The 24081-nt window shown below is 41.1% G+C and overlaps 1 protein-coding gene across 1 annotated transcript in view; it reads left to right on the top strand.

The window, feature by feature from the left end:
• Positions 1 to 12701: 12701 nt before the first annotated feature.
• Positions 12702 to 24081, top strand: part of LOC128694566 (protein aubergine-like) — a 68900-nt gene continuing 57520 nt past the window's right edge. The window contains exons 1-2 of the mRNA XM_070095690.1: positions 12702 to 12788; positions 23524 to 23687. Coding sequence (XP_069951791.1) covers positions 23541 to 23687 — 147 coding nt within the window. The 5' untranslated portion in view covers positions 12702 to 12788; positions 23524 to 23540. The remainder of the gene's footprint in view (positions 12789 to 23523; positions 23688 to 24081) is intronic.

Genomic DNA, 24081 nt, shown 5'->3' with positions numbered 1-24081 from the left:
CTGGTGGTGTCAATGAGTCTGGAACCAGTTTTTTAAGGAAACATGTGGCATTTTTTTCCCATGATCCCAAGGTCTCTGGTCCCACTGGCACAAATTGTTACTGTTGGCTTATGTCCCTGTACTTGTTGATCTTGTACTCCTCCCTGTGGTTAACAGCTCCTCCCTGTCGCCCCACACTGTGATGGATATAGGTGTCATCCAGTGTGGATACACAGGTATAGTCCCATGCTAAGAGCTTGCCATTATTCCAAGGGTAGATGGTGATCCCGTCGGGGCGGATTGCTGGGTTGTGGGTATTGTTGGCTGCTAGTGATTGGGGCTCCCTCTCGGCTGGGCATCCAGCTGTAGCAAGGGTTCTCTTAATGATGTCATTGGCCTCATTTTGTCTTGCATGCCAACCCTTGGTTTTGGAACAGTTAAGTCCATGTAGACCGTATTGGTCTGCTTGCACTTCGCCGCAAATACACGGATCCGTGTAAATTGGGGCAGCAAGGCGCAGAGCCACTGCAATACAGAGGGTCTTAGGGTCGAGGGGCGTTCCTATTGCCGAAATGGGAACTGTTTGGAGGAGTGAGGTGCGCTCACAGCTTGGAGTCGGGCAATCTCCCTGTCTGATGTCTGATGTTACAGCCCTGAGCATGTTGGCAAGCACCTTTTCAGCGATGGGGTCATCCCAGCTTGACTGTTTGTAAGCCAGTGCTGCACTAGGGTTTGGTGCTGGAGCAGCAAGAGTCTCCCATTCAGTGATGGCACTGGCATAGTTATTCTTGCATATATATATATATATATATATATATATATATATATATATATATATATATATATATATATATATATATATATATATATATATATATATATATATATATATATATATATATATATATATATATATATATATATATATATATATAGGGATGTACCACCTCTGGAACTGTTCTGGGGACCCTCATCCTCAGAGAAAAGAATAAACTTGCTTCAGGGAAAACTCATGGTTCTTCCTGAAGCTGTTTGAAAATTGTTTCCTTCTACCACCCCCTATATTTTATAGATACTTTATTTAAAGACAAAATACATTGACAAAATACACTGACAAAAATACAGAAGGGAGTAAAACGACATAGATAGCTCAGAGCTACATCTCGAATACTTCATCCAGCTCCCCGTTGGTGGGCTGCGTGACCAGAATGCTGCAGGCATTTCCCCTCTGGATCGGAACACTGAGTCTCTGAAAGAGGAAGCTGGCCGTTCTGTGGTCCTTGGTTTCTATGATGAGCTTTTTACCCAGTTCATTGAGGAACTTTAAAGCACCCTTGCACCATACTCCATAGGTCTCCGACCCTAGTGGGAAGAAGTTATAACAAGGGGGAAGGTCTTCATAGTTGTGGGTCTTCTGGATCTCCATGTGGCTGGCAGCTTCACCCCCTTCAGCGGCACAGGTGTAGTCCCAGGCAAACTGCTTTCCATCCTTCCAGGGTAACATAGTGGCTCCATCAGGACGCTTTTGACTTACGTCAGACCTCTGCACTTGGGGTTCCCGTTGGGCTGGGCAACGGGCTGTGGCGAGGTTTGTCGTTATGTTGTCGTTGACCTCCTCATGTCTAGCATACTTATTCGTGCCGAATAGGTAAAACATATTATTTTGGATTAAATAGGAACGCTCCTCTAGCCGGAAAAGACAAGCGAAAATCATTCTGAACCTAACGTTATAATAAGTTCAGGTAAGTTTTCTAAGGTTCTTTTGGTACAAAATTATTAATATTTACATTAATATAAATTTAAAAAAATACATCTTTAAACATATAAGAGAAAATTTTAGAAAGGACTTAGTTTTAAATGAGTTCTTGCTAATTGACCAATTTTACCTATTCGGCACGACACACATATATATATATATATATATATATATATATATATATATATATATATATATATATATATATATATATATATATATATATATATATATATATATATAAAATGTCTTCTGTCGTTATTGTCCTTCTTCATGTTCTTGTTGTTCATGTTCTTGTTCTTGTTCTTGTTCTTGTTCTTGATTCCTGGTGTCAGGACTCATGGTAAACATCACAAATAAAATAAATACTTTTTTTTTAATTCGCCTAAAATAAACTGTCGTCCCGAAATATTTTTTTTTTCCTGGAAACAGACATTCACAGGCAGGAATATTATGTGTTGACACGAGGCTTCCCAACTGTGTTGTGTAGCATCCAGTGGGTGAAACATTGTGTAGTCTCCAGTGGGTGAAACATTGTGTAGTCTCCAGTGGGTGAAATATTGTGTAGTCTCCAGTGGGTGAAACATTGTGTAGTCTCCAGTGGGTGAAACATTGTGTAGCATCCAGTGGGTGAAACATTGTGTAGTCTCCAGTGGGTGAAACATTGTGTAGCATCCAGTGGGTGAAACATTGTGTAGCATCCAGTGGGTGAAACATTGTGTAGTCTCCAGTGGGTGAAACATTGTGTAGTCTCCAGTGGGTGAAATATTGTGTAGTCTCCAGTGGGTGAAACATTGTGTAGTCTCCAGTGGGTGAAACATTGTGTAGCATCCAGTGGGTGAAACATTGTGTAGTCTCCAGTGGGTGAAACATTGTGTAGCATCCAGTGGGTGAAACATTGTGTAGCATCCAGTGGGTGAAACATTGTGTAGTCTCCAGTGGGTGAAACATTGTGTAGTCTCCAGTGGGTGAAATATTGTGTAGTCTCCAGTGGGTGAAACATTGTGTAGTCTCCAGTGGGTGAAACATTGTGTAGCATCCAGTGGGTGAAACATTGTGTAGCATCCAGTGGGTGAAACATTGTGTAGCATCCAGTGGGTGAAACATTGTGTAGCATCCAGTGGGTGAAACATTGTGTAGCATCCAGTGGGTGAAACATTGTGTAGCATCCAGTGGGTGAAACATTGTGTAGTCTCCAGTGGGTGAAATATTGTGTAGTCTCCAGTGGGTGAAATATTGTGTAGTCTCCAGTGGGTGAAACATTGTGTAGTCTCCAGTGGGTGAAACATTGTGTAGGATCCAGTGGGTGAAACATTGTGTAGCATCCAGTGGATGAAACACCTTTATGTAAGATAAGATAAGATAAGATTTCGTTCGGATTTTTAACCCCGGAGGGTTAGCCAGCCAGGATAACCCAAGAAAGTCAGTGCGTCATCGAGGACTGTCTAACTTATTTCCATTGGGGTCCTTAATCTTGTCCCCCAGGATGCGACCCACACCAGTCGACTAACACCCAGGTACCTATTTGCTGCTAGGTGAACAGGACAACAGGTGTAAGGAAACGCGTCGAAATGTTTCCACATTGTATATCCTCCAGTGGGTAAAACATTGTATAGCTTCCTCAAGGTAAGTTCCTTGATGCTGGTGAGGGGCTCTTGATCTAGGGAATTGAACTTACCTTCTCGTTCCTCTGATCGAAACTCATTAGTTCCCATTTCCCCAGAAGCTGTGATCCTTACGGGTTTAGCGTAATAATAATAATAATAATAATAATAATAATAATAATAATAATAATAATAATAATAATATAAATGTGTGTGTTAGGCTTAAAGCCTATCGGCTACACGAGTTGAAGATATATAAATTCCAGGAGGATATAACCCCACTCCACAACTGTGCCAGCAAAGCAATAGCAAAGAATTACAGGGTTCTAAGAAGCGAGGTCACCACCCACCTGGATACCCAACAACTGCACAACCCAGGGCAGCATGGTTTTGGAGTAGGTCAATCCTGCCCCTCACAACTACTGGACCACTATGATATGGTCTTGGACGCACTGGAGGACAAACAAATGCAGATGTAGTAAACACAGACTTCGTGAAAGCCTTCGACAAGTGAAATCATGGTGAAATAGCACACAAAATGCATGATAAAGGAATAACTGGAAAAGTTGGCAGATGGATCTTTAACTTTCTAACCAAGAATGCAAAGAGTAACAGTAAACAGTAAAATGCTCTGATCCACAAGGTACGCTCTCCCCATCCTTTTCCTCATCCTCATATCAGACATAGACAGAGATGTAAACCATAAATGCAAATAAATAAATAAATAAATAATTAAATAAATAACAGTGTCTTCTGCTGATGATACTACAATTTGCATAAGACTGTCACTGAGGACACTGCAAATCTCAAAGCGGATATAAACCAAGTCGTCTTCAGATGGCCCACAGAAAACAATATAAAGTTTCAACGAGGACAAATTTAAATTACTCCATTATGAAAAACCTGAGGAAATAAAACTAGATCGGAGTGTAAAAAAAATTCTAAGCATATAATGGAGCGAGAAACTAATGTGAAGGACTTGGGAGTGACAATGTCAGAGGATCTCACTTTCAAAGATCACAGTAATATCGTTATCACATCTGTGAGGAAAATGATAGAATGGATAATGAGAACTTTCAAAAGAAGGGATGCCAAGCCAATGATGATATTTAAATCACTACTTCTCTCTAGCCTGGAATACTACTGTACACTGACAACCTCTTTCAAGGCAGGCGAAACTGCAGCTCTGGAGAATGTATGTTCACTGCACGTATAAGCACAGCCAAACACCTCGATTACTGAGACCTTTTGAAGTTTCTTGACCTGTACTCCTTGAAACACAGGCGAGAAAGATACACTAATATTTGCACCTGGAGAATTCTAGAGGGACTAGTCCCAAATCTGCACACAGAAATCACTTCCTACTGGGAGTGCAACATCGCTTATTTAATAGCAGGGGTGCTACGAGTACCTGGAGAGTGTTCTAGGGGTCAACGCCCCTACAGCCCGGTCTATGACCAGGCCTGGCCAGGCCCGGTCCATGACACTTAAAGAAAAAACAAGTGTCAAGGGTCTAAGACTGTTCAACTGCCTGCCAACATACATAAAGGGGATTTCCAATAGACCCCTGGTGGCCTTCAAGAAGGAGCTGGAAAGATAAAGTCAGTACCTGACTAGCCGGACTGTGGTTCGTATGTTGAATTGCTTGCGACCGGAAGTAACAGCCTGGTTGATCAGCTCCTGACTCACCATGAGGCCTGGAACACCTTTCAGGTAGATTTCAGGCAGATAGGCTCAAAGCCGAAGGATACGGATTCGATTCTGGGGTGGGTGGAAGCCTCTGGACGTGTTTCCTTATACCTGCTGCCTGTGGTTACCAAGCAGTAAGTAGGTACCCGGGTGTTAGTCGACTGTTGTGGGTAGCATCCTGGGGAAGAGGTGGTATTCACAATGGATACAAGCCACTGTGACTGGCTTTCATGGGTTATTCTGGTTACTAATGCTCTGGGTTAATAATCGGAATAAATTGTAATAATTTTGGTAGAATTACCGAAGATACATTGTCGGTAATTTTACCATTTTTATAGTTTGTATTGTTCGTTACGGCTTGATAAAGCTCCTGGAGAGCGAAACGTTGCTGCAATAAAATGTCACATTAGTTCCACTTGTGGCCTTTTACTTTACAATCTGAATAAAGTATTTAGTGATATTCAACCCTTAAAGTGTATGATAATATGTACCAGTGTTCACTTATACTGTTGTTGTTCACTTATACTGTTGTTGTTCACTTATACTGTTGTTGTTCACTTATACTGTTGTTGTTCACTTATACTGTTGTTGTTCACTTATACTGTTGTTGTTCACTTATACTGTTGTTGTTCACTTATACTGTTGTTGTTCACTTATACTGTTGTTGTTCACTTATACTGTTGTTGTTCACTTATACTGTTGTTGTTCATTTATACTGTTATTGTTCACTTATACTGTTGTTGTTCACTTATACTGTTGTTGTTCACTTATACTGTTGTTGTTCACTTATACTGTTATTGTTCACTTATACTGTTGTTGTTCACTTATACTGTTGTTGTTCACTTATACTGTTGTTGTTCACTTATACTGTTGTTGTTCACTTATACTGTTGTTGTTCACTTATACTGTTATTGTTCACTTATACTGTTGTTGTTCACTTATACTGTTGTTGTTCACTTATACTGTTATTGTTCACTTATACTGTTGTTGTTCACTTATACTGTTGTTGTTCACTTATACTGTTATTGTTCACTTATACTGTTGTTGTTCACTTATACTGTTATTGTTCACTTATACTGTTGTTGTTCACTTATACTGTTATTGTTCACTTATACTGTTGTTGTTCACTTATACTGTTGTTGTTCACTTATACTGTTGTTGTTCACTTATACTGTTGTTGTTCACTTATACTGTTATTGTTCACTTATACTGTTGTTGTTCACTTATACTGTTGTTGTTCACTTATACTGTTGTTGTTCACTTATACTGTTGTTGTTCACTTATACTGTTGTTGTTCACTTATACTGTTGTTGTTCACTTATACTGTTGTTGTTCACTTATACTGTTGTTGTTCACTTATACTGTTGTTATTCACTTACACTGCTGTTGTTTACTCTTAAGATAAGATAAGATAAGATAAGATTTCGTTCGGATTTTTAACCCCGGAGGGTTAGCCACCCAGGATAACCCAAGAAAGTCAGTGCGTCATCGAGGACTGTCTAACTTATTTCCATTGTGGTCCTTAATCTTGTCCCCCAGGATGCGACCCACACCAGTCGACTAACACCCAGGTACCTATTTGCTGCTAGGTGAACAGGACAACAGGTGTAAGGAAACGTGTCGAAATGTTTCCACCCGCCGGGAATCGAACCCGGGGCCTCCGTGTGTGAAGCGGGAGCTTTAGCCACCAGGCCCCTCCTACCTGGAGGGCATTCCAGGGATCAACGCCCCCGCAGCCCGGTCCACGACCAGGCCTCCCGGTGCATCAGGGCTTGATGAACCAGACTGTTACTGCTGGCCGCACGCAATCCAACGTCTATTGGTAATTCCCCTTATGCATAGTGGGAGTCTGTTGAACAGTCTTGGGCCCCGGATACTTATGGTGTTTTCTCTCAGCGTACCAGTGGCGCCCCTACTTCTCGTTGTGGGTATTTTGTGCCGCCTGCCCAGTCTTTTACTTTCTTACTGCTGTTGTTAACTAGCAATGGGGTTGTTCACTAACATTGTTGTTGTTCACTCTTACTGTTGTTCACTTACACTGTTGTTGTTTACTTATACTGTTGTTGTTTACTCATACTACTGTTGTTTACTTAAACTACTGTTGTTCACTCATACTGTTGTTGTTCACTTACACACTCCAGTGTGCGTCACACACTCCAGGATGCGTCACACTCCAGGATGCGTCACTCACACTCCAGTATGCGTCACACACACCAGGATGCGTCACTCACACTCCAGTATGCGTCACACACTCCAGTATGCGTCACTCACACTCCAGCATGCGTCACACACTCCAGGATGCGTCACACTCCAGTATCCGTCACACACACTCCAGGATGCATCACTCACACTCCATGATTGCGTCACACACACACCCCAGGATGCGTCACTCACACTCCAGTATGCGTCACACACTCCAGGATGCGTCACACTCCAGGATGCGTCACTCACACTCCAGTATGCGTCACACACACTCCAGGATGCATCACTCACACTCCAGTATGCGTCACACACACACACTCCAGGATGCGTCACTCACACCATAGGGTGTTACCCATCACCCTGGGTGCTACCAAGATCAATAACTCCACAATGCCAGTTTGCGTGTCTGTATCGATCGATAGACACTCCGGTCATCAACATTCCAGGGTAAATGAACGTCGACCCAAATTCTTCCCAACATGTATAATTTAAAACAGGTACTGAAGAAGGTATGTGAAGTGATACCTATCTAGCAATATCACCCAAGATACCACATTCACGGTAACGTATATGACGGTTTTGTTTCCGTATTTTTGCTATATTTTTTTCAGACTGTTTGTATGATGGAGAGAGTGAGTGAAGTACTGGCGTAGTCCTGCCTCAACACAGTTGTCTTCCGTCTTCTGTGTTACAACACACAACTGCCTCAAGTCCAAGACCCCAATGGAAATAAGTCACTTTGTCTAACTTTTTGGGGGGTTAGCCTAGGTAATTTACACATGTTACAATGTATGATAATTTGTGTAACTGTATTTATGTGTACCAGTACCTGAATAAACTTACCTAAGTTTTCTGTGTTACTTGCAACAGTGACTCCAACAATGTGTCCTCCCTATCACATCCTTCAACAAGATGGTGATGAAGAGATAAAATGGTTGTAACTTGTAATTATAACTATAATTTTTAAAGGGGTGGAGGAGTAGGCCAGTGGAAAACCTCGGCTAGATGACCAAAAGCTCCAGCTGTGGGTCATCATATGACTCAGACCGCGTCATGAAGCACTTGTCCTGTTCTCTGATAAACCTTACCAGAGTAGTAGTACTACTCTGCACCTCTCCTTCCGACAGTATTTAAGTCTCAACACTGTCGCTTGATCTTCAGTTAGTTCCAGACTTTGGAACAGACCTTCTCCAGGCTGAGGGACTGACAACCTCAAATCTTCGACTTCAAGGGTGATGGACTGATTACATCGTCTTCACATATCTACTGCTCCTGCCTACTTTCTGTGCTCAACTGAAGGAGCCTACTGTGTAGGCGAAACGTTTCGGAATAATGTTGCCTATGTGTCTTACCTACTTATCTAACCTAAACTACGAGATGGAATCTTGGCGCTACATTTAAAACAGAAAATATAGAACACATCCAAATTAACATAAACTATGCCTCTCTGGAAAACATTGACTCATTCACCAACGAGCTTTCTCCTTTTTCACTTTAGTATTCCAAATGCAATTGAACCGAAGTCGTTATCGACTGTTTAATCACATTCATCCAGCTTAATGGACGATGTTTCGTCCACACAGTGGGCTTTATCAAGTCATAAACAGATCTGATGATAGACAGGTGATGACATTTGGACTGACTGGTGTCGCTCTCCCTCAGTCGCAAGTCAGTGAAGTTCTTTTCGTATTATTGTTCTCAAATTGTTAAATGACAGCCCAAAATTGTAATCTACTCACTCCTTGAAGGCGTATGCGTTTGCCAATTCATCAGTTCTATCTTGCATCTGAAGACCAAAGTGAGATGGTCTCCACAGATGTACTCTGACTTCACTGTCTGCTATCCTACCATTCCTGTGTTTGGCTTCTGACACATGCATGCCACAATTGACATTCATGGAGTTTAGGGCAGTTATACATAACAGAGAATCAGCCACAGTTAAGATGACCTTAGATACATGGACGCATTTAAGTGCAAGGAGTATAGCAAACAGTTGAGTTTAAAGGGTGGACGCCCAATTATTGACTTGTGCTCTAGTTTCTATATGAGAGCCATCACTCTGTATGGCAGTAGTACTACAAGCTGCATCATTTGATTGGTGAACAGAGCCAACAGCATATTTATTTAGTAGAATAGAGTGCTTTGTCACCAAGGCATCAGTACAACTGAAGGGGTCATACTTGGCTTCAAGGCGAAGTTTTGGTCGTGATTATTTTTTTGGTGGAAGGGGGGGGGAAGTTAGGGAAAGAGATTTGGAATTGGGTAATTTCTCATGGTGCGGGGAAGTGTCATTGTTGTCTTATGTACCATAGATCATGTACCTGATTCATTCAGAGGTCAGTTGCAGTTTTTATGATCCACTGGGTGATCCAGGTGCTTACCAGTGCAGAAAAAAGTTTGGATGGCTTCTTTGCAATAACTTGAATGGGTTAGTCTGAACATAGTAACACCAATGAGAACAATTCTTTCAGTGGCACGATCTTCGATGTATGGAATATCAAGTTCTTTCTGCATGTTTAGAATTTTAGGGGTACGGAGACATCCAAGAATATTATTATTATTATAATCAAGGTGGAAGCACTAAACCCGTAGGATTACACAGCGCCTGGGGGGGGGATGTGGAAGGCATTTGGGGGACTGGAGCACAGATCCAATTTCCTAAATCAAGAGCCCCTCACCAACATCAAGGAACCTTCCTTGAGGGGACATCCCAGAATAATCCTCGTTGCTTCGTACTGCAATTTCTCGTCCTCCAAGTTTCCAGTCTGACACATGGAGTTCATTACCTTTGTAACTAGTTCAGCTATCATAACTTTGGGGTCCAGTCACTGGACCCATTATGTACCTTTGTAATCTTTTGACTACCGCCCACAGGATGGGTATGGGGTGCATAAAGATATTAAACTAAAGTGTGTGTGTGTGTGTGTGTGTGTGTGTGTGTGTGTGTGTGTGTGTGTGTGTGTGTGTGTGTGTGTGTGTGTGTGTGTGTGTGTGTGTGTGTGTGACTCAACAATCAATATTTGCACCAATAACTCATTACAGTTGTGACCGGGTGTGGAAGTGTGAATTGCTCATTACTCTATAATTTGTTCATGATTGTAGCCAAAGTATAAACGTAAGTAACCATTCTACAGAATTCATTACCTTTGTAACTTGTGAGCTCATTGCCTTTGTACCTAGTTCAGCTATCAAAACTTTGGGGGCCCAGTCCCTGGACCCATTACGTACCTCTGTAATCTGTATGTAATAACACATAAGTAAGTAGTGGTGCAGCACATTCAGCCAATGATCTAATGTAAGCAAAATACATTTTCACAGTGCTAACATTAACTCCATACCTGGGAATGAAAACCTGCCACAACACTAAGTGCTCTCAGCCTTTCTTTGTATTGGCGACGCAGCGCTGTACACCTGTTAACCAGACTGTTAACCCTTTTGGGGCCTAGTTCCTAGGCCTTTTGTGTATCCATATGCTCTTGCGCTATCGTCCTCAGGATGGCTATGGGGTGCACAATAAACTAGCCACTTCGGTGGCAAAATCTAATTTAGCGCTGTATGGCCCTTGTGGTTTAGCGCTTATTTATAATAATAATAATAATAATAATAATAATAATTTGTATTGGCGACAAAGTTTTGTTACAAGTCCAGGTAGTGGGACTTCGAGGCCTAGATACTTGCCTCTGGTTACATATCCTAGCTGAGATCCATCATGCGACTGGATCCTGCGGACTGCAGCTCTTGACGGGGAGGACGACTCTTTAAGTATTTCCTTTTTCTCAGCCGAGATAATCCACCCCAGCTCTTGGAGTCACTTCCGGAGATCACTCCCCCTCCCCCGCGGCCTGGTCCCAGACCAGGCCTCCAGGTTGCTGGCCTGATCGATGAAGCTGTTAGTGCCCGCCGACCGCAGTCCAACGTATGCACCACAACCCGGCTGTCAAGTTCCCTCTTGAATGCAGCTAAAAGTTTATCAGTGACCCTCCTTATGCATGAAGTGAAGGTGTTAAGTTCTCTCTCTCACTGTATTCGTTACTCCCCTGCTTCGCACTGTAGGTCTCCTGCACCTTCTGCCAAGCATCTTGTGTTCGTAAGTAGTAATTCAATGTGCAGGTTTGGGATCAATCCCTCAAGCATCTTTGCAAGTCGCACAAGATTGAAGAAAGAGGTAGATGGTGGATGCGTGACATGAACAATCTCTTCAAAACGACCTTGTTGAACTTGGAGTTGGTGCAACGTGTCAGAAAGCGGTAAAGCTTAACCAGAAGCCTCAAATAAACATCTTGTGACTTGGGCTCCCACCCGATGACCTATCAGTCGTGTTTATGGGATATATCCTTACCCACTGCGACCAGAGGTGTAGATTGTGATGTATCTTTCTCGCCTGCGTTCTAGATATGTGGATTTGTGAATTGCTTATTACTCTATAATTTGTTCATGATTGTAGTCATGTATAAACGTAAGTATATTTACTTAAATACACGATTCATTACCTTTGTAACTTGTGAGTTCATTACCTTTGTACCATGTTCAGCTATCAAAACTATGGGGGAGAGATACATGATTATATACACCTGGAAAATCCTAGAGGGACTAGTACCGAACTTGCACACGAAAATCACCCACTACGAAAGCAAAAGACTTGGCAGACGATGCACCATCCCCCCAATGAAAAGCAGGGGTGTCACTAGCACGTTAAGAGACCATACAATAAGTGTCAGGGGCCCGAGACTGTTCAACTGCCTCCCAGCACACATAAGGGGGATTACCAACAGACCCCTGGCAGTCTTCAAGCTGGCACTGGACAAGCACCTAAAGTCAGTTCCGGATCAGCCGGGCTGTGGCTCGTATGTTGGTTTGCGTGCAGCCAGCAGCAACAGCCTGGTTGATCAGGCTCTGATCCACCAGGAGGCCTGGTCTCAGACCGGGCCGCGGGGGCGTTGACCCCCGGAACTCTCTCCAGGTAAACTCCAGGGCCCAGTCCCTGGACCCATTACGTACCTCTGTAATCTGTAAATACCTTTGTAACTTGTGACCAGATCTACCTGGAGTTCATTACCTTTGTAACTTGTGAGTTCATTACCTTCGTAACTTGCTCAGCTATCAAAACTTTGGGGCCCAGTCCCTGGACCTAATATGTACCTCTGTAATCTTTTGACTACCGCCAACAGGATGGGTATGGGGTGCATATTTCAAGCATTCCTACTAATTTAGGTGATGTGAATCATTATATCACCAGCAAAGCTGGTCATGTCATTAGTAAATAATTACTACTTAGAATATCGTGGAAGGTGGGACACGGCGGTAGCGTTTTATAAATGTTAAAAATTTTAATTTCATCTAATTTTTGAGATCATTTTTTATGTACCGTTTTACAAAACATATCCAGAAAATGTTGCAATGGTAATAAATGGCTTAAAATGTAAAATTAATTGCTGAAAAGTAGGCACCCTCAACCCTTCCTTGCAGAGGCGTTGAGAAGCAGCGAACGGCACTGGAAGAGGAAAGGAAGAAGGTATAGCTTTAACTTTTATCCTCCATCATCTGCTGCATTGCTACTGGTAATTACATAGTAATCATCCTGTTTTCGCAACCGTTGCTTAGTACTGTGTTTCAGCTGGCTTTTCCTCGGGAGATGCTCATATGAGAGAACTTTCGAGATAATGGTATTGTTAAAGGACCCCAGTGAAAATAAGCCACTTTGTCAACTTTTTTTTTTTTTGTTTGGGGTGGGGTGGGGGTGGGGGGTTATCCTTGGTTCTGTACACATGCTGCTATGTATGATAATCTATGTAACTATTTCTGCATACCTGAATAAACTTATGATCAATGGCGTCCAAGTCGCTAGGTAACTCACATGTGATGTGCTCTAACTCTTGCTTAAATTAAGGGTTAAGCAAACTGTGGGTTACTGAAGTTAGGTCCTAGTCAGAACTCTCTACATTATGTAACATGATATGTATATTGTCTATGCTCAAATTTTATTTTGAGAGATATTAACAAAAAATTACATAGCAATAGCGGCATGTCAAAGATTTATTCAGCTGTTAATTAATATTTACTTCTATAAGTCTGGCTACTCAGAGTATCGTAAATAAAAACTTACCACTCCCATATCTACTGTTGGAAGAGCAAAGTTACAGAATGGACAGGGACTCGAACCGTGGGCCTGGCATGTAGCAGACCCAACACTACCACTGAGCCACAGAGCTTCCTGTACTTAAATTTTACAGACAGCACTTATGTGACTTGTATCCTAGGTAAGAACATATGTTCTTACCTGCTATGTATAACAATTTGTGTAACTGAAACTATGTACTGTGCCAAAACAAAAGCATTCACATTGCTAAACTCACAAACTAGTCTTTAGTCACTTAGCCATAATACCAACTTACCTCATAATTTGTAATATTTTAAATTTAAGAATTAATTTAAGTCTGCCCCAAATGCCTAGCCATGCTAGGTGTTCTAGTGGTACACTCTGTAATTATTTTACTACATGTAAACCACACAATAACCAAATTGTGTAAACTCAGCATTGTAATCCTTATAGAGAATAAACTTTGAATGTACCTGTACTGGAATAAGCTTACTAACTTACATTACCAGCTGTAACTACCATCTCTTCCCACAGCCCCAGAAGTTTTAATGATACAGCACATGTATTCTCATACTTTTAATCATAAACTCTTGAGATAATTTGTAATGAATGACTGTAATGTTCATTCAAACAAAACAGACAAAAAAAATATTTCTTTCTGCAGTATACAAAGTATAGTTTACATTTAATAAAATATTTTAAAACGCAAAGAAAGCCATTAATATAAAAGGTTATTTAGGTATGGGTACACATAATTAGTTACACAAATTGCCATATATAACAGCATGTGTGTAAATTACCTAGGACAACCCAAAGAAGTCAGTGACTTATTTCCATTGGATTTCTTACCATTTCCTCAAAATAAAACTTGTCTATGGTATAACCCACCTTATATTGGACATTTTAAGAAATAAATTATTGATCAACTCAGACCAAGATTTGAACTCTATTACCCAATTATTTTTGTTTGCATAGTAATAATAATAATAATATCTTCATTTACTACAAGTACATGTATACAAGGTATACTGGCCTAGCTAACATCAGTGGCATACTACTATATAGAAAGATACTCAGGTATAGATACTCAAAAATTAGGGACAAAGGAATTAATGTACAATTGCTATGGATTCCATCACACATTGGATTACTCCTTCATGATAAAGTTGATATGTTAGCCAAGAAGAGTACCCAGAAGGAGAATGTAGAATATAACTTTGGTATAACTGTGTCTAGCATTAGGGATAATATTAGGAGAGAAGTAAATAATGAAAATGATTGTTATAGGAATGCAGTTAGAAGTCTGAGTAGATCTGTAACCCACTATGATAACATGAACGTAGATAAGTATGTTTATGGAGCAACTTGCAATGTGAATGGACTGACTGATGTTGTAGTGGCCAGGCTTAGGCTTGGTTACAAGTACTTCTGGCAGTTTGGGAGAGACACAGATGATCAAACTAAATGTAAATTATGTGATCAGGCATATGGTCACTGTCTTGAACACTATGTGCTTAATTGTCCACTTATTGAAGAATACAGAGACAGACAGTATAATAACCTATGTGACATGTCAAGATATCTTTTTAATGAAAATAAGATACCAGATATACTAAGCAAATTTCCTAAATTTGCTTGTAAGAGATAAGTGAACTATAGATATGTAGATATAAATCCATATGTATTCCTGTTAACCCTTTGGGGCCTAGTTCCTAGGCCTTTTGTGTATCCATATGCTCTCGCGCTACCATCCACAGGATGGATATGGGGTGCACAATAAACTAGCCACTTCGGTGGCAAAATCTAAAAAAATCTATATAGAAAGTCGCTTGTCATGCAGAGCATTTCGGGCAAATTAGGTCAATTTTGTCCCATTTTACTGATGGGGGAACATAGACAACTGGTGTAAGGAAACACGTCTGATGTTTCCACCCCTTTGCCGGGAATCGAACCCGGATCTTCACCATGAAGTGAGAGCTTTTGCCACCAGGCCACTGGGTACCGTGGCAGGCAGTTCAGGCATTGGTAAGAGAGCTACTGAATGTGTATCAGGCTCCTAGGCCAACCCCGTTCCTAGTGGAAATAAATCATATTTTTGACTATTATTTGGTTGTCTTAAAGTTAATCTTCAGACTATTACCACTGTATGCCTATACATACATAAGGGGGATTACCAGTAGAGGGAGCTGGACAGGCACTTAAAGTCAGTACCTGACCATCCGGGCTGTGGCTCGTATGTTGGTGTATATGCAGCCAGTAGTAACAACCTGGTTGATCAGGCACTGATTCACCATGAGGCCTAGTCACAGACCAGGCTGAGGGGGCATTGACCCTCGAAACCTCCTCCAGGTATACTTTAGGTAGGTATAATAATCTGTTTAATACATTGTAGAAATTTACAGCAAACTGGAATGGAATGGAAATAAGCAATGGAAATACTGTAAGTCACTTTTTCTAACTTTTTTAGGTTTTCCTAGGTTCTCTACACATGCTGCTATGTATGATAATCTGTGTAACTGTATTTGTGTATACCTGAATAAACTTACTTAACTCTTCAAAACCTTCAAAAAAAAGGGGGGGGGGCTTGATGCTGGTGAAGGGCTCTTGATCCAATGAATTGAGTCAAGAGCTCATTTAAGTCACTGACTTTTTTGGGCCAAGAGCTCTTCACCAGCAGCAAGGCCCCATACCACCTGGTGGTTCACACTTACACTCACTCACCCATTTGACCATAAACAGAAATATTAATCTCAATCTTAAAATAATGAATCCTGTGATACTCCAATACTGAAACTATGTACTGTGCCAAAACAAAAGCATTCACATTGCTAAACTCACAAACTAGTATTTTGTCACTTAGCCATAATACCAACTTGCCTCATAATTTGTAATATTTTAAAATTAAGAATTAAACTAAGTCTGCCCGAAATGCCTAGCCATGCTAGGTGTTCTAGTGGTACACTCTGTAATTATTTTACTACATGTAAACCACACAATAACCAAATTCTGTAAACTCAGCATTGTAATCCTTATAGAGAATAAACTTAGAATTTGAATACAGTTACTTAGATTATCATACACAGCAGCATGTATAGAGAACCTAGGATAACCCAAAAAAGTCAGTGACACAGTATTTTCATTGCTTATTTCCATTCCATTCCAGATTGCTGTAAATTTCTACAATTAAACACAGATTATTATACCTACATAGGATCTAATCTCACCAGTAAAATCCCACGTACCAATGCCCGTGCCGGGGACTATATAGATGGGAATTTCCCAAATTCCTTCTATCTTGTACCAACTGAGCCCACGGAAGTCACCGCGATCATAAAGTCACTTAAAAATAACTCAGGGAATCTGTCTTGCATCCCACCATTATTGTACAAGCGAGCGGCCCATGTCCTTTCGCATGCTATTACATTACTTTTTAACAAGTCGCTAGAAACTAGCACTTTCCCGACACTACTCAAGACAACAAGGGTTACACCAATACATAAAGGTGGTGACCCTACAGACGTAAACAACTATAGGCCAATATCAAACTTACCATTGCTATCCAAAATCTTCGAGAAACTCGTGCACAGGAGACTATATTCATTTATAACGTCACAAAACATACTCAACCCCTGCCAATTTGGATTCAGGAAAAATAAAAGCACTAATGATGCAATTATAAAAATGCTAGACCTGCTTTACACAGCATTGGAAAATAAGGAATATCCGCTAGGAATTTTTATTGACCTAAGAAAAGCATTTGACACGGTAGACCACGGCATCCTACTCCACAAACTTGACCACTATGGTATAAGAGGCCATGCGCTTGCATATTTTAAATCCTACCTTTCTAATAGGTATCAGTATGTCACCATTAAAGACACAGCCTCATCAATACGGCCACTTGATACTGGAGATCCGCAGGGAAGTGTCCTTGGACCCCTGCTCTTCCTCATTTACATCAGTGATCTTCCAAACATACCCCAACACCTGAAACCCATTCTCTTTGCTGACAACACGACTTACGTCATCTCCCACCCTAATCTTGCCACCCTCAACACCATTGTTAACGAGGAGCTGCTCAAAATATCGACTTGGATGACAGCCAATAAACTTACACTTAACACTGGCAAAACCTACTATATTATGTTTGGTAGCAGAGCAGGTGCTGCGCAACTTAACATTAAGATCGACAACACACTAATTGCCAGACATTTGTGATGAATGGTTTGAAAAACCAACAAGTTGAAGATTGAGACACTTATGCAACATATAGGAATCTTTAATCAGGAAACGTTTCGCCACACAGTGGCTTCCAGTCCAATACAAAGTAGAAAGGCATAAGGAGAGGAGGAGTTTGAGGTAATCGGTCCCTCAGCCTGGAGTTGATGTGTTCAGTTCATCAATCTTGTAGAATGATTGATGGACTGAACACATCGACTCCAGGCTGAGGGACTGATTACCTCAAACTCTTCCTCTCCTTATGCCTTTCTACCTTGTATTGGACTGGAAGCCACTGTGTGGCGAAACGTTTCCTGAATAAAGATTCCTATATGTTGCATAAGTGTCTCAAACTTCAAATTGCCAGACACAATGAGGGCAAATTCCTTGGCCTATACCTCGACAGCAACCTAAATTTCAGCACCCATATCCAACACATAACAAAAAAAGTAGCCAAAACGGTGGGGATCCTCTCCAAGATACGATACTACATGCCGCAAACTGCCCTTCTCACACTATACCATTCACTTATATATCCATACCTCACCTATGCTATCTGTGCTTGGGGTTCAACTGCAGCAACACAACAAAAAGCTGCAGTAAGAATAATCACTCCACTAGCAATAGTGAGGATATATTACCAAAAACAACTGGTGGGAGCTCCATTGTTGGTGCTAGGGAGGATAGGAATAAGACAGGGAAACATGCACCAACAGGGAGTACAGTCACAGAAACCCAAGGCAAACGGAAACCAAGCCTGTGCACATACTATGCACTTGGTATCTGCAGACATGGGAAATCTGGAAAAAACAGACGGGACGTGCAACTGTGACCACCCTAGAAAATGCCATGCCCATATGACAACAGGAAAATGCAAACTCCCTTCCTGTAAGCTTTTTCACCCTGAAATGTGTACCTCTTCAGTACAGGAAAGACTGTGCTATAACTTAAATTGCCAGGCACACCATCTAAAGGTTACAAAAAGATACAAAACATCCAGGCCATGGGAAAACCTGGGTAGCCACAGCCACTCAAGAGGGAGAGGTTTTTTAGTGCGAGGAAGGAAAAAAAAACTGGCAGGAAATGGCAGAAATCGTACACCAAATCCAGTCATTCCTGGAGTGGAACCACAGTCGATGGCCTCCACTCCAAACCAACAGATACAGATACTAATGCCGGAAAAAAAATCTCCCCCCAGTACCAACAATACCACCAGTCCGATGACATTCTTCTTTGCAAATATACAGGGTCTAAAGCCAGCAACAAACAACAAAATACCTTTCATCCGTGGACTGCTTGCAGAGGCAAAGGCAATGTTCGCGGCTTTCACTGAGACCCACATAAAGGATCACTTGGACAACGAAATATGGATCCCAGGTTACAACCTATACAGATGTGACAGAGTGAACAGGCAAAAGGGGGGGGGGGGGTTGGCCTGTACATTGCAGTCTCACTTGTTTGCACAGAACTGCTAAATGCCTCAAATGATGTAGTGGAAGTTTTAGCAGTAAAGGTCGAGAACCAAAACCTAGTCATTGTGGTAGTCTACAAGCCTCCGGATGCAACATCGCAGCAATTCCAGGAACAGCTGCTAAAAATTGACCACTGTCTGGAAAATCTTCCAGCTCCTGCACCCAACATCTTGCTCCTGGGGGATTTTAACTTAAGGCACCTAAAATGGAGGAATATAGCAAATAATATTGTTGCAGTAATAACACCAGGAGGCAGCTCTGATGAAAACTCACACTCACACGAGCTTTTAAATCTCTGCACAAAATTCAATTTTAACCAGCAAATAATAGAGCCTACTAGACTGGAGAATACACTAGACCTCATCTTCACTAACAATGATGATCTGATAAGAAATGTCACCATATCAAAAACAATATACTCAGATCACAACATAATTGAGGTTCAGACATGTATGCGTGGAGCCCCAGACCGACATAATGAGACTAGTCACGAGGGAGCATTCACCAAATTCAACTTCAATAACAAAAACATGAAGTGGGACCAAGTAAACCAAGTCCTAACCGATATAAGCTGGGAAGATATACTAAGCAACACAGACCCCAACTTATGCCTAGAACAGATTAACTTGGTGGCACTCGATGTATGCACAAGGCTTATTCCTCTAAGAAAAAGGAGGAGTAGATGTAAAATAGAAAGAGATAGGCGCTCCCTTTACAGGCGACGGAAAAGAATAACAGAGCAGCTAAAAGAGGTCAGTATATCTGAAATGCGTAGGGAGACACTGGTCAGAGAAATAGCAAGCATTGAACTTAAGCTAAAGGAATCTTATAGGAGTCAGGAATCGCGGGAAGGACTAAAAAGCCATAAATGAAATCGAAAGAAACCCAAAGTATTTCTTCTCCTATGCCAAATCAAAGTCGAGAACAACGTCCAGTATTGGGCCCCTACTTGAACAAGATGGGTCCTACACAGATGACAGCAAGGAAATGAGTGAGCTACTCAAGTCCCAATATGACTCTGTTTTTAGCAAGCCGCTAACCAGACTGAGAGTCGAAGATCAAAATGAATTTTTTGTGAGAGCCACAAAATTTGGTTAACACAAGCCTATCCGATGTTATCCTGACGCCAAATGACTTCGAACAGGCGATAAATGACATGCCCATGCACTCTGCCCCAGGGCCAGACTCATGGAACTCCGTGTTCATCAAGAACTGCAAGAAGCCCCTATCACGAGCCTTTTCCATCCTATGGAGAGGGAGCATGGACACGGGTCATCCCACAGTTACTAAAAACAACAGACATGGCCCCACTCCACAAAGGGGGCAGTAAAGCAACAGCAAAGAACTACAGACCGATAGCACTAACATCCCATATCATAAAAATCTTTGAAAGGGTCCTAAGAAGCAAGATCACCACCCATCTAGAAACCCATCAGTTACACAACCCAGGGCAACATGGGTTTAGAACAGGTCGCTCCTGTCTGTCTCAACTATTGGATCACTACGACAAGGTCCTAAATGCACTAGAAGATAAAAAGAATGCAGATGTAATATATACAGACTTTGCAAAAGCCTTCGACAAGTGTGACCATGGCGTAATAGCGCACAAAATGCGTGCTAAAGGAATAACAGGAAAAGTCGGTCGATGGATCTATAATTTCCTCACTAACAGAACACAGAGAGTAGTCATCAACAGAGTAAAGTCCGAGGCAGCTACGGTGAAAAGCTCTATTCCACAAGGCACAGTACTCGCTCCCATCTTGTTCCTCATCCTCATATCCGACATAGACAAGGATGTCAGCCACAGCACCGTGTCTTCCTTTGCAGATCACACCCGAATCTGCATGAGTGTCTTCCATTGCAGACACTGCAAGGCTCCAGGCGGACATCAACCGAATCTTTCAGTGGGCTGCAGAAAACAATATGAAGTTCAACGATGAGAAATTTCAATTACTCAGATATGGTAAACACGAGGAAATTGAATCTTCATCAGAATACAAAACAAATTCTGGCCACAAAATAGAGCGAAACACCAACGTCAAAGACCTGGGAGTGATCATGTCGGAGGATCTCACCTTCAAGGACCATAACATTGTATCAATCGCATCTTCTAGAAAAATGACAGGATGGATAATGAGAACCTTCAAAACTAGGGAGGCCAAGCCCCTGATGACACTCTTCAGGTCACTTGTTCTATCTAGGCTGGAATATTGCTGCACACTAACAGCACCTTTCAAGGCAGGTGAAATTGCTGACCTAGAAAATGTACAGAGAACCTTCACGGCGCGCATAACGGAGATAAAACACCTCAATTACTGGGAGCGCTCGAGGTTCCTAAACCTGTATTCCCTGGAACGCAGGCGGGAGAGATACATGATTATATACACCTGGAAAATCCTAGAGGGACTAGTACCGAACATGCACACGAAAATCGCTCGTACGTTGGTTTGCGTGCAGCCAGCAGTAACAGCCTGGTTGATCAGGCTCTGATCCACCAGGAGGCCTGGTCACAGACTGGGCCGCGGTGGCGTTGACCCCTGGAACTCTCTCCAGGTAAACTCCAGGTATCCCATCCCTGGCAACACACCCCCCCACTCTTCATAGATCTAAACTTATTCCCTATTCAGAACATCCACACTTACTACTGTGCAATCTATATCTACAGGACCTTAAATTCCAATGTTAACCTTGACCTAAAATGCTTTCTTGATAGTTGTGACAGGATCCACAGGCATAACACCAGACACAAACATCTCTGACATTCCCCATGTTCGACTAAACCTTTACAAAAATTCAATGTATTTTGAAGGACCTAAAATCTGGAACACCCTACCTGAAAACTCTAGAACTGCAGACGCATTCATCACTTTCAAAACTACAGTTAGAAAACATCTTATCTCCCTGATCCACCCCGACAACTAACTACATGATAACCACCTGGTGGTTCACACTTACACTCACTCACCCACTGACTATAAACCCAGAAATACTAATCTTAATCTTAAAATAATAAATCCTAACTAGTCATAAGTTTGCCTATGATACTCCAATATAGACACCTTGTATTGTGCCAAAACAAAAGCATTCACATTGCTAAACTCACAAATTATGATGTAGTCACTTAACCTTATGATACCATAATCTGTAAGGATTTTAATGTTAACAATTAATCTAAGTCTGCTCGAAATGCCTAGCCATGCTAGGTGTCCTAGTGGCCCCCTCTGTAATTAGTATTTTATAACATGTAAACCATACAATACCCAAAACCTGTAAACCCCATATTGTAACCCTTAAAGAGAATAAACTTGAATTGAATACCTATAGTAGGTATCCTAGGTTCTCTATACATATGCTATGTGTATACCTGCTATGTGTATACCTGAATAAACTTACCCCATTTTCAAACTTTTCTACTATGCCCTCCACATAAGTGTCTTCCACCTGGCCTTTTTTATTTATTTATTTTTTATTTATGTATTTATTTATTTTATGTCTTTGCAAACAGTACATTGAGATTTTATATTTACAATAGTGGGTTGCAATGCAGAGAGAGCCTCTATTATGCCTAGGTTACTTGGTTAAACATTCCCTAAATACTTGTATAATATATGTGTACATACATGTATAATCTTTATTTACTACAAATACATGTACAAGGTATACAGGCCTATCTGACATCAGTGACATACTACTATATAGAAAGCCCCTTGTTATGCAGCGCATTTCGGGCAAATTAGGTCCTTGTCCCAGGATGCGACCCACACCAATCAACTAACTGCTAGGTACCCATTTTACTGATGGGCGAACATAAACAACCGGTGTAAAGAAACCTAACGCAAACCCTGAACACCTACCAAACTGTTTACATGCTTCTCTCCTCCAGGAGCTTGCACTAATTGTAACCCATGTCTGACGTCCGACTTTTATTCTATTCATATTAACAATTCTTTTTTTTTTTTAAGGCTCCTGCTATTGATTGTGCAAGTGTTTAACTTTAGTGTTGAATGTTGACAATAAATGGTAAATAAATTATAAGCTTTATTTCTACAAAGTACAGTTAACGGTTGGTTTAAGAAGAGTTGATTTCCTTTATAGTTGATATACTGTATAGAAAGCCCCTGGTTATGTATATGCTGAAGTTTGTAATCTTTGACACTACCTCTTATCACTTTGGTTTATGATTACGACTTTTTGACACTTTTAGTCACTGTACTTTTGTCACAACTTTAAAGTCCTAGGTCTGAATCCAGGGAAAGCAAAAGATAGTGGGCATGCCATCTTACATTTGCTGCTGCTGTTGACCTAGCAGTAAATATATGCCTGAATATTAGTATACCATTGTTGTTTTGTGTGTTATTTTTAAATTCATTTGTACATTTTCTTTGCTTGAATGTATGTATTGCATTTTGTCCTGAGCCTAGAAGTGTTATGAGTATGTGTAGTAGTAATTCAGTGTGTAATTTTGTTGAAAAATTAATTCTGTAAACTGTGCAATCCTTATTTCAGGTACATAGTGGGAGAGAATGGATGATAGGAGACGTGGGCGAGGCTTGGGGCGCGGCCGGGGTAGATCCAGGGGGAAGAACTTGCCTGAAGCCCAGTCATCCCAGTTTGTCACTCCCCTTTCCTATCCAGGAATTCCACATTCTCGACCTGTAGCATTCTCACAGGTATTGTACTGTGAAAACTGATAGCCTTGTTTTTCACTTAATTTCATGTGATTTAAGAGGTAATAGCTAATGGTGTACAGAATATTAATAAAAGACAATACATATTGATACTCTTTATGAATAGAAATAAGATTGAGGTTCATAAGAGGCAAGTGAGCATGAAATTGTGATTTGGGTGTTACTATAACATATGGTAGACCCTGTCTTAGCTAGGATTAGGTTCTTGGAAAAATGTCATAAATGTTGACTTTACTAATACAGGTGCTTTGATGCAGTGGAGGGAAGGTGGTTAAAGGCACAGATCAGACTGGATATTGAAAAATGTTTAAGATCAGTACAGTAATGCAGTATATATAAAATACACTGTTTTTAATTTAGACAATGTTTTGATGAA

This window comes from Cherax quadricarinatus, chromosome 51 (genome assembly GCF_038502225.1).
Source record: "Cherax quadricarinatus isolate ZL_2023a chromosome 51, ASM3850222v1, whole genome shotgun sequence".
Taxonomy (NCBI): Eukaryota; Metazoa; Arthropoda; class Malacostraca; order Decapoda; family Parastacidae; genus Cherax; species Cherax quadricarinatus.
Note: the sequence above shows the minus strand (reverse complement) of the source record. Positions and strands in the feature narration are given on the sequence as shown.